This window comes from Nicotiana sylvestris, chromosome 3, assembly GCF_000393655.2.
Source record: "Nicotiana sylvestris chromosome 3, ASM39365v2, whole genome shotgun sequence".
Classification (NCBI taxonomy): Eukaryota; Viridiplantae; Streptophyta; class Magnoliopsida; order Solanales; family Solanaceae; genus Nicotiana; species Nicotiana sylvestris.
The window spans coordinates 144,758,997-144,776,207 of NC_091059.1; the positions used below are offsets into that span (position 1 = coordinate 144,758,997).

A 17,211-nucleotide genomic window follows, 5' to 3' on the forward strand; every position below is an offset into this window, starting at 1 on the left:
ATGGGAACAACAACCACTGGGGTAGTAACAACAATCAAGGTGGGTGGAATAATGGAAACTAAGGAAACCCCCGGGCAAGGCTTTCAAAGGCCCCCAATGTACCAATAACCGAACAATCTGCCCCAATTTCCATCCCAAGGTCCTAGTTCTTCTAACCCTAATATGGGGAGAATTGAAATGATGTTTGAACAGATAATGAAGAAGAGTGCGGATTCCGATGTTTATCTTCCCACAATACTTCAATTAGAAATTTGGAGTCGCAATTAGGCCAAATCTCACAATCCTTGAATACTCTCCCTAAGGGTGCTCTACCAAGTGATACGGTAGTAAACCCGAAGGGTGGGAACAATCATGTTATGGCGGTAACTACAAGGAGTGGATGAGGCGGTGATGTGAATGCCTCCAAACAAAAGCAAATTTTGAGTGATGAAGTTAAGTTGCAAGAAGATGAAGTTCCTTTGATGGTTGAAAATGTGATTGATGAGAATGTGAATGAAGAAGTGAGGATTGATATTCAAGATGCTGAGGTGGAAACTCAAAATGACGTGAACCCGTCTATGGAACACGTAATAGACATGCCGGAGTCGGTTGTGCCTAAATCCAAGGCTCCTTTGCCAAGGCCACCTCCACCTTATCCTCAAAGGCTTGCAAAGCAGAAAAATGAGAATCAGTTTAAAAAGTTCATTGATATGATGAAGAGCTTATCCATTAATGTGCCCTTGGTGGAGGCTCTTGAACAAATGTCGGGCTATGCTAAATTCATAAAGGACTTGGTGACAAAGAAATGATCCATGGATTGTGAAACTATAAAGATGACCCACCAAGTTAGTGCAATAGTGCATTTAATGGCCCCGAAGCTTGAAGATCCCGGTGCTTTCACCATTCCTTGCACCATTGGGAGTGTGGACTTTGCTAAGGCTCTATGTGATTTGGGGGCAAGTATCAACTTAATGCCCTACTCAGTTTTCAAGACTTTGGGTATTGGGCAACTGAGGCCGACTTCCATGAGATTGCAAATGGCGGATAGAACGATGAAGAGACCATTGGATATTATTGATGATGTTCTTGTCCGGGTGGACAAATTTATCTTGCCAACTGATTTTGTGATCTTGGATTGTGAGGTGGATAATGAAGTTCCAATCATATTGGGGAGACATTTCCTTGCTACTGGGAAGGCCTTAGTTGATGTGGAAGCAGGGGAACTCACCTTCCGGGTGGGTGATGAAAAAGTAGTCTTTCATATATGCAAGTCAATGAAGCAGCTTAACAGTTCCGAGGTGTGCTCTTTTGTGGACCTTGTCATGGCAGTGATAGTTGATGATACCAGTGCAATAATCAATGTGGAGGACCCTATGGAGGCCGTATTGTTTGGTTGTAAAGATGGTATTAACACTGGAGTCGTTTGGTAGGAGGTATTAGAAAAAATAATGCAAGCATTGGCTCTATGCATTACTAATACCTTGCTTGGTACATTTTTTCAACATGTGTATAACTAATACTTGTATTAGTTATACATCATACTTGGTATTATCCTACGCATTAGTAATGCATAGAAAACCATGGCATTAGTAATACCAAGGTTATTAATGCATGCATTAGTATGTTTAAAGACAAAATTGTCCTTAAAGTCCTTTAAAGCTAGAGAATATGGAGGGCATTTTTGTAAACAACTATTTTTCTTAAAAATTATGCAATGCATTATAATTTTAATATACCACACCAAACAATAGATAAAAAATAATATATGCACAATTAATGCTTGCATTACTAACATATGCATTACTAATACACCTTATTCCGCATTATTATTATACGTCATACCAAACCACCCCTAATATATTAAACTTTATGGCGTAAATTGTTCTTTTTAATTATCTTACTAGTTTGTTTTATGAATATACGGATGATTTAGGTTTTAAAAATAAAGAGGATAGATGATTATTCTCCACATCGCAAATCAATCCACTCCAACCCGGCAAAACCGACCTCCCTGAACCGGCAACTTCTCTTGGTGAAAACTGAAAAAGAAAGAAACAGAACCCTAATCCTTTGCAGAACGTAACTTGCCAAAAGTGGAAGTCGAAGAACAATGTCGTCGACTCTACTGGAGGTGACTCGTGCATCGCACGAGGAAGTTGAGCGGCTCGAGCGTCTCGTCGTCAAGGATCTCCAGACCGAGCCGGCTACTAACAAGGACCGGCTCCACCAGAGCCACCGCGTTCGTAACATGATCGAGCAAATCATTGACACTACACATAAACTGGTAATTTCTCGTTCCTTTCTGCAATTGAATTTAATTTAGCAATTTGTCAAGTTATCATTAGTGTGTTTGCGTGTGTGTGTTATAGGTAGATATCTATGAAGACAAAGACGGTGCGAGGAAGGATGAAATTGCAGCTCTTGGAGGCCAGACAGCAACTGGAACAAACATATTTAGTGCGTTTTATGACAGATTAAAAGAGGTCAAAACAATCACGTTTTTTAAAAATGTCGTATACTATTCTATTGTTGCTTAGTTTGAAAAACTTGCTCTGTTTATTTGTGCTTGGTGATATTTAGATTCGGGAATACCATAGAAGGCATCCTGCTGCGCGTGTTGTTATTGATGCCAGCGATGATTACGAGCAGCTCCTCAAAGAAGAACCACAAATCGAGTTTAGTGGCGAGGTTAGTGTCGCTCTTCATCTATTCCTTGTTGCTTTTTGGCAGGAAATTAGCTGCTTGTATTTAATTTTTTGATTATTGCTTCATTCAATGTGAGCTTTCTTGAGATATTCACAGATACTGCGGCTTTATATAGTACTCCTTTATGACATTGTTGACTACATATTTACAAGTCTTTATTTTTTGGGCATTAGCTACGTTATAAACATCCTTTATCGCTGCTGAATATATGCAGCTGCCAGCTGGCTAGACAGAATTTGTTTTTTATCAGTTAGTTCTTCCTTGACAGTGAGGATTTCTGTTATTTGATACAGCAGTTGTGTGTCAAAGACTAATGGCAATCTAACGTTCACCAATCTTATAAATTTGCGATGAGGCAATTCCATTGTATACAAACATATGCTCAGTCATTTGGTTTATTAACAGCTTGTCAGGGAAACTAGGTATGGTTTTGAAATTTGAATTAGGATTCCTTTGTCTACTCACTGCAAAAGAGACAATTAGACGTTCATATAATGTATAGGATGGCATTTGATGTGAATTTTTCATTCATAGTTGAATGATTTTGCAGTGGGTTTATGCTTCGCTGTAACTTTGTATAACTTTTGAAGCAGGAACTGTTTGGTTGATGTGCGCCCCCCTCCCAAGTGTTTATTGCATTCTTCATGTATGGTTCTTGGTAATTGCGTGATACTAGTTTGTCTTATATTCCATTCTGCTATTGTGACATATTTGACAGGAAGGTTCAGGGCGATACCTTGACTTGCATGAATTGTTTAACGAGTATTACAACTCCAAATTTGGTGCGCGAATTGAATACACAGCTTATCTTGATGTATTTTCCCAACCGCAGAAGATTCCCTGTAAAGCAAAGTCGACAAGGTAAAAATTGCTGTAGTTGGTGTAGAATGTTCAATCTTTCAAATCAGATAATATCATTTAGAGTCTGTTTCTTAGTACAGTTACATGAAGTATAGACTTTCAGGAAGCAATCTTTGAAATCACAGCTACTTCAGTAATTGCATGTTTGCTTGGGTGAAATCTTGTTGTTCCTATATAGTTCAAATCTAGATGTAGAAAACCCTTTACCCCTCCTCTTCATGATTCCTTTAATTTTATGATATTGCATTATTTTCTTTTTTCTCTTTTACAGGCCATACCGAGAATATTTGCAGAAACTATTGGAGTATCTAATCTATTTTTTCGAGCGGACAGAGCCCTTGCAGGATCTTGATAGGATATTCTCAAAGGTGCTATTTTCTTTTATCAACATTCTGTTTCTCAATCCGACTTTATTATTGAGTGACAGTTGCTTCCTTGCTGCATGCTCCTCTCTTACATTGTCGGGAAGTGTAATACAGTCCTTTCTCCATTTAATATAATGTGAGAGTTTAGTGAACACATGATCAGAGAAGGTTTTGTATATCTGGTTGTAAAAATTAATGCAATTTGTGGGTTTTGTGACTTGTATATTGGCGTAAGTGGGACGCTCTTTCTCTGTGGAAGTCATTGCTGACCCATGTCTTCTCATAAGAGACATGATATAAACTTCTCTGAATTGTATTGTTTGCTGCTGAAAGAGTATAGTTTAAGGATTATAGCTTCTCGCTTAGAGGAGGTTATGCTGGCATACTTTGAATATGATTTTCACTCTGGCATTTAATGATTGATTTGGGAATACTTTCAAAGTAAGATGCAGTATTATTGAGTTCTATCTTTGAATTTGATTGATTTTTGTGCTGTTTATGATTAACTTTTATATGCGCTTTTGAAATGATACTTGGCTTATCCCCCACCCACCAATCCCCCTCTCCAAAAGAAAGAAAAAACACTTCTATATACGCTTTTATTCTAATAACTAATTTCTGACAGGTAACAAGTGAATTCGAAGAAGAGTGGACTATTGGCAAGGTAGAAGGATGGGAAAATAGCAGTCAGGAAAATGGTAGTGCTCCACAGAATCATACTGCGATTGATCTTAATTCTTATAGTACAGTTGAGGAGCTGATGATAGAGGGACCTGATAAGTTAAAGGAGGTATTGCTTTTTGAAAAAAATCGTTTCTCATCTATGTTTTCTTTGGTGGAACTTGAATGCCTGCCTTAAAATCGTTTCAGATCTATGGCTTTTTAATTGGAACTTGAATGCCGTCAAGTTTTGGAAGATGTTAACCTGAGGATACACTAGTGGTTCATAGGAAATAATGTTCTCCATGCACTTAATCTGAGCAGAGTAATGGGCTGATAATGGCCTGCTTATCTGATTTACTGGAAATAGAAGAAAATGGCTGTACTAAATTCCAAGCTATTAGGTTCCATCAAAATGAACTGATGGGTCAACTTGAGTAGATAGTCTGATTGGCACTCAGCCTTCATTAGATTTCTTTTAACAGTTTGAAGTGAATCTTGAATTTTAATTACCTGCACCCTCATTTTTTAATAATTACCACACAGATTTTAGCCTTTAAATGGATGAGAGACAACTTAGTTTATCATATTAACTGGAAGAGGCAATTGGAAGTTTAAAATCATGGAATGGATCATCGAAATGAGGTAGGGATAGCAGTTGAAAATAATCAAAATTTTCCCTTTTTTGTTAATTCCATGGTTTCTCTGAATTTTAAAGTAATCACTTAGTAAGTTTCCATAGCGTCTGCAAATTCGCTCGTTGTGGTGTCATTCCTTTTTCTGTTTATGTCATTTATACTGGAACCATAGAATTTGTTAGATACTGATTCCCATCTCGAAAGCATGTTTTCTCCTATTTGATTTTGTTAAGTGTTAACTATCCTCTTTAGGAGACCTTTTCTTTTTGATTGTTAAAGGTAATTTATTGAGCATACAGTGGCAAGAAGATGCTGAAAAATAACTTACAAAGGTTTTTACAGCTGTAATTGTAAAGAGCTCAAAAAATCTGTCATGGAATCTATGTCAGTTGCAATAGCCATGTTACACCAAAAATAGAAGAGAGATGCATCTGTACTCAATACTAATTACAGAATCAGTTTTGCCTTAAAAAATTCTTGCATTCTTTCCAGATTGTCCACCAGATAGCTCAGGGGATTGAGTTTCAAGTTTTCACTTTTGTCGTTCCCATCCCTTTAATGCACCAGCCTGTAGCAATTCCATAGTTGTCTTTGGCGTTATCCAGTTAACTCCAATAATGCTGGAAAAGAGATCCCAGATTTGCTTGGTGAATGAGCAGTGAACGAAAAGACGGTTAATGTCCTCATTTTGCCTCTCACAAAGTGGACATTTGCTACACATAGTGACCCCCCTTTTTTGAAGATTTTCATGAGTCAAACGTGCTCCATGAGCAACCAACCAAGTAAAGCATTCTGCCTTCAGAGGTGCCATATTCCTCCAAATGCACTTCCATGGCCAAAGTGGTATGCTGGCTGAGGGGTCTCTTTGAAGTTTATAGCACCTTTTAACAGTGAACTTCCCTTTTGCATCACCCTTCCAAATAAGAGAATCAGATATAGATGGTACAAGCACCATACTGTGAAACTGAATCAGTAGCATAGAAAAAAAAAATGCTTTTTTGCTTCTATTTGTGGACTAATATCATTGACACAGCTCTTGGATACCCTACAAAAATTTGTACGCAAGGCATCTAAACATCAATATTCCTGGATGGCTTGATGTTTATAGCCTTCTGTTGGAATGTTTACCCTTTTTTTCTTTTTGCATTTAGTTTCTTCTTCTGACTATTTTAGGTCAAAATGTTTCAAAGTCAGTTGCTCTTGGACTGACTTGTGGCAGATGCTTAGGAGGTCAAGTAAAATTATGCTATTGACATTGAACTCCCAGATTCAAGACCAGAACCCTAGTGTTTATTCAGTCTTCTCTATCTTGAGAATGATCCGGTCTCAAAAACCATTCTATGACGGGAAAATTCCCTCAAGTATGTGGTCTAATCATTCAAGATGCTTTTAGTTAATCATATCTCATGGTTTATAGATCTAAAGAACCTGGTGGTAGAACCACATAATTTTCCTAATCTTTTATCTTTTATCTTTTATTTTAAACTCTTAGTGTTTCTCTTTGTGATGACAATATTACTGCAAATTAGCTCTTTGGTTGTCCAATCTCCCACGGGGTGTAGCCTCCATCCTCATCAGCAGCATGGGTACTAGTGCTCTTTAAGTCTTAAAGATTTTGTTTTTGTCAACTGATTTGGTTAGCAAAATTACAAGCCCCTCCCCTCCCCACCCACCCACCTCCCCAAAGAAGAAAAAGAAAAAGAAGCCTTTCCTCTTCTTTTTCTATGGTTCATTTATCATTGGAGCTTTCTCTTCGTACTCATGCACATGTTTTTTGTATTAGCTTTATGATAAATGCACATTTAAAAGAGATTTGTGGATAGAGCTTTGACTATTACTTTGTACTGCATGGACTGTTTGATAGTTGGGGATTCCCTTGGCCCCATCTATTTTGCAATTTGTGGATATGTGGGTTTCTGAACTTTGATTTTACCATTTTAAACTACTCATTGGGGTTTGTTTAAGACTTGCTTCTGTCAAGCTCAACTTGTATGCCAAAACAAAAGATCATTTTGCTGATTGATGTTAGAAAATTGCACCAGTTTCTCATTTTTCCTATTCCCACAGATATTTCTTTAATCCTCGTTCCCTGCCAACTATCATGTTCTATTTGTGTGTACTTCTCATATATGTCATTCCCATGACGTAGACTATATGCTGTGGTTTCTAAATATTATTGCACGACTTTAGGGTGCTTAATGTGGATATGTACTTCAATATTGTGGCATTTATTCTAGGCATTGGGTGCTCTAGGATTGAAGACTGGAGGTACTATTCAGCAACGTGCTGAGAGACTTTTCCTTACGAAGGTTAGTTGCTAGCATCTTTACCCAAGAATTAGCATTTTTACCCAAGAATAAAGTGTTCTCTCGTATGTGCTTGTGGATTTGATTGCTTCCTGTTTCAAATTATTTGCGAATTGGTTTCGACATGCATAAATTTGTTGTTTGAGGTTTTGACAGCATACACCGCTAGAAAAACTGGACAAAAAGCATTTTGCAAAAGGTTCCCGGAAACCAGAACAAAATGGTGTTATGCCAGCTCCTCAAGTGGGTGATGATGTAAAAGAGATTGCCCTGATGGAAGCAAAGATAAGAAAGCTATGTGATCTGTTGGATGAGGTGGGTGACAAAACACTTCTCTTATCTCCCAAAGGAAAAGATATCTAATGCAACATGCTCACATACAAATGAATGTGGAGTAAATTCATAAACAAATCTTTATGTGCTACTGTATTTTCAGTTTTTGAAGTCTTGTTTGAGTGGACAGCAATCATGGTGCTCATTTATATGATGTTAAACCTTTAGTTGGTGCGCTAATACTTTCTTCTTAATATTTATTTCCCTGCAGACAATTGTGCGGACAAAAGAGAATGTTGAGAAAAAACAGGCTTTGACATATGAAGAAATGGAGGCAGAACGTGAAGAGGTAAATTATAAGCAATCTGCAACCTCATATGGGAAAGAAAACACCAGCCATCATAAAAGAGATCAAGCTCTTAATTAAAATACAGGTTAATTAAACTAAACACACACGTACTCTCTTTTTGGCTCTAAAAATATGAACAAGAAAACATAAAGTACTTGAGGAGAAGATCATCCTCAATTAAGTTTCAAGTAGAAAGAACAAGTACCTCTTCTCTTTGCTCTGTGAAAGGCAGTAATTCTGTCTTACACAAGTATCTGCGGAGCAAGCCACTTCCCCTAATACACAAACTCATGGTAAAAAATTCTATACGAATGTTTGGTACATCTGCTATAGTCAAATGCCCTTAGAAGTTACAGAGATAACCCCCTGCTGACAGTTCTAAAATGTGATAAAAAGGACTTAGTACAATGTTCCATAAGTGTGGGCAGTCTTCTGGGCTGTTCCATGAGTGTAATAGTATTCAATTTTGGATCTACCGTGTAACATTTGGATCATAGCCTGTTGAAATGGTAGATATTGAGGAAAAGCCCCATGGAATTTAGTGCATTGACTAATAAGAAAGATTTACAACTGAACTTGCTTGAGCTTTCTAAAATCTGCGGCTTTCGGGAGTAGATGAATTTAACAGAACCATAAAACGTGCTCTTCAGAGACCTTTCGTCACACTAATTAATTGGTTTTAGTTTTTCTTTTAGCGTATCTTGACTTATGCATAAGCTGCTATCCTTTCTAATGATGCTGCTTTTTGATGTTTTCTACAGGATGATGTACAGGCTGAGTCTGAGAGTGATGAAGAAGATCAACAAATTTATAATCCTCTGAAGTTGCCTATGGGTTGGGATGGGAAGCCTATTCCTTACTGGCTGTATAAGCTTCACGGCCTTGGTCAGGTAATTTTTTTTGGGTGTGTATGGTAGGCTGCCTGCCCTTTTTTTTGATGTCTGTTATGGGTCGGTGATCACATTGTTAACTGCTATTTTTTTCCTGAGTGAATTTTTGTTGTACTTGCGATTTCCATTTGTGTTTTTGATGCTGACATGTGTTATCTCCTTGCATAGTTCCAAGGCATGACTTAATGATTGGAGTCTCAGTTTTTAGCTCTTGAATAGGTGTTTGACTTGTGTAATCTTTGCTTGGGCGCCTGAAATATCTTCTTTTTGTTCCAGAAGACCTATAGATTGTGCTGGTTTAAGCCTAACTCATCACAGATGTGTTGCTTTGGTACAGTTTGTACTGCTAATAACTTAAATTTGGAGACGAGACACCCATTCTCCCCCAAATCAAGGCCCCATAAAAATTTAGTCTTCAGAACTCCATTACCTGTCTCAGAAAGAATACTGAAAGAAAAAATAAAAATAAAAAAAATAAAGGGACGACAAAGGGGCCTGGAAGAGAATTAGAGGATGCATGCATGTAATAATACCCTTTCTTTACTGTAATATCTGAATGATTACAGCTAATTGCTTGTTGGATCAATAGGTGTTATCTGCTGCTGATGGTTGATCAGCTTTGTCATTCATCTCTATGACACTTTCTTAGACATATGAGCTCTTATGCACTTTTGTATGAATGCTTTCAGGAGTTCAAGTGTGAGATATGTGGGAACCATAGTTATTGGGGCCGTAGGGCTTATGAGCGGCATTTCAAGGAATGGAGACATCAACATGGGATGCGTTGCCTTGGTATCCCAAATACTAAGAACTTCAATGAGATCACATCAATCGAAGTATGTTTCTCTAAGCTGGAATCTCTGTTCATCATTGTTACGTATTTAATGCTATTTGTTTAGTTATCTAGATGTTAAACTAATTAAAACATCTGCTGCTCATTGAAATGAAATATTGATAGAGTTGCAGTTTAGTCACATTGACTTCTTGTATGCTATTCATCTGAAAGGCGTCTATATTTGTATACACATGATCATTAGACATAACTGTTACTTACCTTGGTTTGATGAGTGATCTTTCTTATGTAAATGGATGTTCTGGGAAGAAAAGGAGAGGGGTGGAATTTCACTTCTGCTCTTGCCTTAATTTCTAGGGAGAGAAAGACTTGTAAAAAGGCTTCTAGTTTTGTTCGGAGAGAAGCAGAGGAAAAGACATCTTTCAAATGGAACATTTTGAATTTATAAATGCCAAAAAGACCATAGATTTGTGAAAAATAAAATCTACGTCGGGTATGCTATGTTGTATGTGATATTCCTTTCTCTTCTTTTACTCATTCTGAAACAAAAAATTAACAATCCCTCTCATATCTTTTTGTCCTGGTCTCTATTCTTTGTCCTTACCCTCTATTCTTTGTCCTTACCCTCTGAGACATCCCTTCCAATGTCTTTATTTTGACTTCTAACTATTTTAGATGCCAAGTGTTTGATTAATAGCTGAAGCATAAGTTCTTGCATGAAGTTTGTGATGGTTGCAATAGAGGCTGCAAAAAATTGTACAGCTGATAAGTGCGTAGGTATAAGCCCATTCATAGTATGCGCCTGGATTATAGTATAACCATTTTCCCATATTGTATTACGTTTGGAGAAACTTCCTTCTCTCTTCGCATTGTGTACTACCTTTATGTTAGCAGTGTTTTCAAAGGTGCCCTTAAAGCGCGCTCAAGCCCTGAAGTGAGGCTCAAAACATGTTGAGCGCTTCGCCTTGCTTAGCGGGCGCTTCTGTCGTCATCAAGGCTATAATGCATACTTTTCCTTGCCAATGAGCGTAATTCTTTAACCTTTACCGTATCCAAAAAAAAAATCCTGAAGAGGTGACACTAAACAATTGATATTTCACTTTGTCGTAATTCTTTTTCATTTTATTTGTCCATATATTTGTTATTCACACTTATAATTGTTAGTCTTGGACTACACATAACTATTTGTATTTCTTCTCCATTTGCCCCTTTCTTCGTTAAAGTGCATGCTTTATTTGCACTTTACGCTTAAAGCCCCAATGGACCTTAGAGTTTTTTTTGCGCTTTTCGCCTTTGATAACACTGTATGTTAGTTGCCGTCTCAAGTGCGGTATTTTTTGTGAACCGTGCTATTGAGACACCATGTGCAGTGTCACAGGGGTAAACTTCTTCAACTTGAGGTTGCCTCCGTGCAGCAATCTCCAACTTGACTCAGCCTTTCAACACTTAGCCAAATTTTCGTGTCTTTGGCCTTGGTTTAATTTTGGGCAGCGAAAGTAAAGAACAACATATACGGGAAAATTCCCAACCTTAGTATTAATCACAAAACACAGAGAGGACACCTCATTTGCTACGAACACAAGTCGTCACAGCCCACTTAACTTGACAAAGAACACAAGTCGTTTGATGCCAAACTAAAACCTGCCCATACCCAGCCTTAGGCCCTTAGGAACACTCCTTACCAATCCTCACGTTTCTTTCTAGCTTCCATTCTTATGAAACTGCACACGAATTTCGCACTTCCAATTTGACTAAGTCCAAAGGCACATATTTATAACACATGTGACAACCTTTGGTACTTGACAGCACAAGGACACTTGTCGTCGCCTTCGACACTTGTCAGACTCAAGGCAAATTAGTTCCTAACATGTAGTTGACATCCCCAACTACTTAGGCCATCATCATTTTGTGTAGAAATGCTACAAAAATAATGCAACATGGTTACAACCAAAAGAAACCGCCCAACTGCTCCCATGTGCACTGCATGGGCGTGTTTGGCCTTGCATGCTCCGCCCCCAAGGCTTGCTTTTGGTGTCTTGACACTGCCTCCCGCCAATGCCAATCGGGCATGCCTGCCGTCCATGACTTAGCTACAGACGCCCATCGCTAATGCCTCTCGCACATGCGTTGGCCGAGTTTCAGTCTTGTCCGTGACAACTCTTGTTTCACCTGCGCCATTGCTTATCTTTTGCCTTAGCTAGCCCTGCCTTAGTTTACCTTAGCCTTTGTCATCAACCCGCCTTGATTTGCCATAGCTTAGCCCGACCTTGGCACCTCCCATACGCTTAAGTGCCCATGTCGATGCTGCCCGGTGCCCATGCCATGCTATGACTCCTTCACTGGCTCACACAGCTTTGTCAAGACCTTGCCAACCTTGTCTTGCCTCCCTCAAGCCCTTTGCCTTTATTTTGCACGTAACCAACCTCATGCCTTGGTGTCATCCGGCATGCTTTGGCCTTGCAACAATTTGTTGCCACTAACAATGCCGCCCCCACTGTCCCACATGTTGTTTTCCATCTGCACATAGGCAAATGACAATGCCATCATGCCAAATCCTTGCCATGACCATGCCACGCCTGATTTCAAAGATCCAGACCCCTAACAGGTAGCTCTTGAGTAGTAATTATGGTAACTTTTAACATTCGTTTGTTGATCCGTCGTGATTTAATGATTAAAATTGTGATTTCAGTAGCTTAATAACCATATGAACCTCTTTACATGTCTGGACAGACGATAATCCGTTTCTTCGGGGCGTCATTCTTGCTTCCGTTCTTCCTATAAATATAGTTAGGATACAAAGAGCAGGCGTAGTTTGGTAATTAAGTGGATGAAATTTTCTGCTTCTGCCAACTAAGCTTCAAAGAGCCCTGCTCTCTTCCTCTCTTCCCTCTGAAATCACCTCTTAGCTTATTTTTACCGTCTTGGTTATATTAGTACCTAGATCCACAGATGCAAATCAAATTATTATGACAGCTTCTAGCTTTTGTTTGGCATTATTTTAATCCTGAAACACAGCAATGTCGAATATGGATGTTGCAACTGGTAAGTTGCATGTAGCTTGCTGTTCCTTTTGCCTTTGCTACTGCAGCTTCTGATGCACATTTTTTGTTGTGTCATAGGAAGCCAAGCAACTTTGGGAAAGAATCCAAGAAAAACAAGGGCTGAATAAGTGGCGCCCAGATCTTGAAGAAGAATATGAAGATCAAGAGGGCAACATCTACAACAAAAAGACATATACGGATCTACAACGCCAGGGATTGATCTAGATTTGTTTCTGTAGCGCTTTTCAATCTTTGGTGGTATGTTGTTTTTGTTGGTTTTAGTTAATCTGGGTGGAAATGTTTCTGCTCCTTTTGCTTATGCATTTTCTTTATCCTAGATATTGGACAGACCAGACGTCTTGATTTTGGTTGAGCAAGCACTTGTTATTCAGTAAGCGATTGTTGGTGTATTCACCTGCCCCTAAAGTGCAATTTGAATGTCAGAATTCACTAAGCGGGAGAGGGACAAGAGACAGAAGCCTCTATTTGAAATGTATTTGTATTAGCGAGGTTGTCTTTAGATAAGCTATTGCTGATAAAGCCGATGTCTTTGGCTAATAGAAGCTCATCACCAAAGTAACGGTTATCTAGTAATTACTAATCCGTATAATCTATATACATATTAAAGCAAGAAAGCTACCATATATAATTGACATTATGGTTAAGCCAAGTGGCAAGCTAATAAATATCAATAGTATATGGTAATTTTATTCTATATTTGAATATTTTAGTTAAATACAAATTATATATATATATATATATATATATATATATATATATATACACACACACACACACGAAATTTGAATTTAAATTAAAAATAAAATTTATCTTTTTTATCATGTTATCATACTTAATTCGGTTAATGATCATATGCAATCATGTTAGAAATTTTTGTTATTTTTTCTAATTATTTAAATACTATTTCGTCTCCACCAACAAAAAAAAACTAATCCATATTACTATAAAACTCTTTCACATTTAAAATCTTATAAGTATAGTTCTTTGAAACACTGTAGCTAGAGTTGAGTAAAACGAAATTCTTAAAATAAATGTAATATATAGGGTACACGTTTATGTTTATCCAAATAACAAAAAAGAGTTTACAAAACCAAATAAAAGTTTACTTACATATATAATAAAGTAAATATACATGCTGGAGAAAGAAATATCACAAAATCAGTCAATATTAAAAAAAATTGTTTCTTTTTTCTTCTTGAAGAATATTTGTTTGAAGAGTCAATTTGCATAAATGGACATCAAACAAATAACAAAACTTTGGCTATACAATTGTTTATCATTAATTTCAATTTAGCACATTCAAGGAATTGAAGGGTATAAGCTGAAACCCCTTCATTTAGCTATAGTCAAGCCAATATTGCAAGGGTATAATATTTTTTTCGTTGAAGAATATTAGTTTTGAATCATTAGATTATGTGAAAGGTTTTTTTTTCAAACTCAACAAGAGAGAAATTTGTGTCTAATTGATAGTTTCTATATCGACTTTTAAGTGTAACAAAGAGTATATATAAAGAAAAAATTGGTATGACGTGATATTTTTTTTTAAAAAATGTAAACAAATTATGTCGAAAAAACTCTTTACTTTTTTTAATTCAAAGATAATAAAAAGATAAGATATTTTTGAACATTTGTAGAGAGTTTTAAAATTATTACTATAATATAAGTTATATCATGGATAAACTCAAAAAATCAAAATCTTATGGAATATTTACATACCGGCCATATTTATTGTTTACTTTTTATAACTGATATAAATAGATGATATACCGATAACACACGATTATACACATATTATATATAAATTATATATAAATTACACATCATTTAATTTTTAAATTTAAGTGGTCGGGTGAGCACATATTTAGGCTGATTAGATAAAACCAAAAGAAAATATGAAATAATTTCAACCAAAGACTAAAAATATAATTAAAGTTCATATGTAGGCAATTTTTATTAAAACTCATTCTTTTATAGTGAAATAAATTATTTTTTTGTAACAAAAGAAATAATGACATAAAAATTAAGATAAAAGAAAATAAATATTGAAAAAAATTTAAGAAAGATCTAAAAACGAGAAATAAAATATGACAACAAATTTCTTCTTATGTTTCATCTTTGCTGGGTATAAAAAATTTGAAAGTTAATCTCATCGATTTCAAATATTTTTTCAACTCAAATACATAGATTATAAGATAAGGATATCTTAGAATGTTTTTTTTATTTACATTATGTATCGTTTTTAAAAAATCACTATTACTAACAAACTGATATGATTTTCAAATTTGAATTGGAATACAATTTGAGTAGTTTGTATTGAGGTTAAGCCAAGTATGGTGTCGAAAAATAAACTACTTGATAATTTTAAGATAATATATGTAATATTTTATAATAATAATCAACCAATATAACATTTAATGATTCAAAGAACAAAATTTTTGTATATATAGGGTATTAAAAATTCAAATTCTGGGGCTAGAGATATCGATAAACTTAAAGTGGAGTCATACTGAAATAAATCCAGTCAAAGAATCATTTAAAATTTTAGATAGCCGATTAAAGTAAATTTTAAATTAAGGATAATATCTTCACTTGTATCATTATAAAGATAATCATTATTATAATATATATATATATATATATATATATATAAGGTTTTAGAAATTGAAATTTCAAAATAAAAATATTTTTTGAAAGATAAAATCATACCAAATAAGAATTCAAGTCGTAATATAAGAGTCACGTTATAATCAAAGAATCGTTTATATCGTGTCAACCTTTGTGCTTTGCCATAAATATGAGTTATTATTTCACTTTGTGGCTATTTTTAGGTTCCAATGACACCTATGAGAATAGTGCAAAAATAAAAGTATCACTACGAGAATTGAGGAAATATTAGTCTTTTTTCATGTAGTGTTTCTTAATTAATATCTGATGACTATCTATAATTATTTAGAAGGTTTAAATGTTAAAGTTATTTACATATAATTCAAATAACTCAGATATTTAACATGGTTAATGTCAAATATCAAAATGGAGTAAAAAAATTCACTAGCTAAAGAATTTTTTATATTTTTAGATAACCAACTAAAATGAGTTTTGAATTGAGAATAATATATTCAATTACGTTATTATAAAATAATTATTATTGAAAAATAATGTTTTAGAAACTGAAATTTTATGAAAGAAATATTTTTAAGATATCAACACACCAAATAAGAGTTCAAGTAGTAGTAAAACAGTTGTTATCCAAAGAGTCATTCATTGTCTCAACATTGATTGTTTTGCCATAAATATGAGTTAGATCCAATAACACCGGCAAGAATGGTATCGAAAAAGAAAAATAGAAGAAATGATTAATTTTTTCATGTAATTAATATCCAATGATTATCTATATTTACTGAGAAAGTGTAAATTTTAAGATTATTTACATACAATCCAAATAACTTAAATATTTGACATGATTAGTGTTCGCGCATCCGCACGGGTACTAATACTAGTAAACAATTATAGGCATGAACTTTTCAGCTTTCACCTTTCAAGCTGTTATCTTTTGTGCATTAAACAATACTAATCAAATTTCTATCACCAACAATCTTTTCATCCTTATAAATTCACAACCCCTAACCTTAATCATTCTCATCTAAATTTTCTTCATTTCTATAATTATATGTAGGTGGTAGACTCATCGTCGGTCATTATTATTCTGGCAAATTAGTGATGGTTCAAAAGCAATCTAACATTCTCAAGGCAATCTTGATTAATACCGGTGTTGTCGTTAAACTTCGGCTCAGAAAAAGGCGTCTCATTTGTTTGTTTGGAATTCTAGGAGCTCTTTTGCTATGATTGAATATGTAATCAAAATTTATTATTCCTTTTGCAATATATATTTTTATGGTACTGTAAAAAGTTATCAATATTGAAAGTAATTAGATCCTCCTCTTCTATTTGTCTAATGCACTTTCATCATCCTATATGTAAATATAGCTGTGACGTTATATTTTTCATTCTTTTCTTTCTTTGTGCCTTTTATCTTATAGTTTTATTATAATTTTTATTCGAGAGAAGTTCAAAAATTGACAACCTTATGAAACAAAAGTGTGAACCATCTCATGTTTACATCCCTCATAGTTTTACATTATTATTTACTTTCTCTTTTTCATTATTTTTTTTTATTTTCTCTTTTCTTATTCAAGTTTATGTATACTAATTCAAATGATTGATCATATTTAGTTTGGAATGTTGAAAATATTTTATCAAGGAATTTCACGTAGGAAGCATGTTCAAGATTGATTTTTCTTTATAAAGAACTTTGACATTATTATATAAATC

The 17,211-nt window shown here is 35.3% G+C and overlaps 1 protein-coding gene across 2 annotated transcripts; it reads left to right on the forward strand.

The window, feature by feature from the left end:
• Positions 1-1,881: 1,881 nt before the first annotated feature.
• Positions 1,882-13,366, forward strand: LOC104210042 (splicing factor SF3a60 homolog). 2 transcript variants are annotated; one of them, XM_009758841.2, is made up of 13 exons: positions 1,882-2,263; positions 2,349-2,462; positions 2,560-2,667; positions 3,404-3,546; positions 3,818-3,914; positions 4,537-4,701; positions 7,447-7,518; positions 7,672-7,830; positions 8,060-8,137; positions 8,899-9,027; positions 9,717-9,863; positions 12,940-13,119; positions 13,200-13,366. In XM_009758841.2, the coding sequence occupies exons 1-12, from the start codon at positions 2,090-2,092 to the stop codon at positions 13,084-13,086; spliced, it is 1,533 nt and encodes a 510-aa protein (XP_009757143.1). In that variant the 5' UTR covers positions 1,882-2,089; the 3' UTR covers positions 13,087-13,119; positions 13,200-13,366. The 2 variants fall into 2 exon arrangements, with proteins under 2 accessions (XP_009757143.1, XP_009757142.1); XM_009758840.2 differs by having other exon boundaries at positions 12,940-13,366.
• The last annotated feature ends 3,845 nt before the right edge of the window (positions 13,367-17,211 follow it).

Bases quoted from the DNA above. Each gene is read 5' to 3' on its own strand.
- LOC104210042 (XM_009758840.2), top strand. From the start codon at position 2,090: ATGTCGTCGACTCTACTGGAGGTGACTCGTGCATCGCACGAGGAAGTT. The intron at 2,463-2,559 runs GTCAAAACAATC...GGTGATATTTAG, and splicing joins TTTATGACAGATTAAAAGAG to ATTCGGGAATACCATAGAAG. The intron at 8,138-8,898 runs GTAAATTATAAG...TGTTTTCTACAG, and splicing joins TGGAGGCAGAACGTGAAGAG to GATGATGTACAGGCTGAGTC.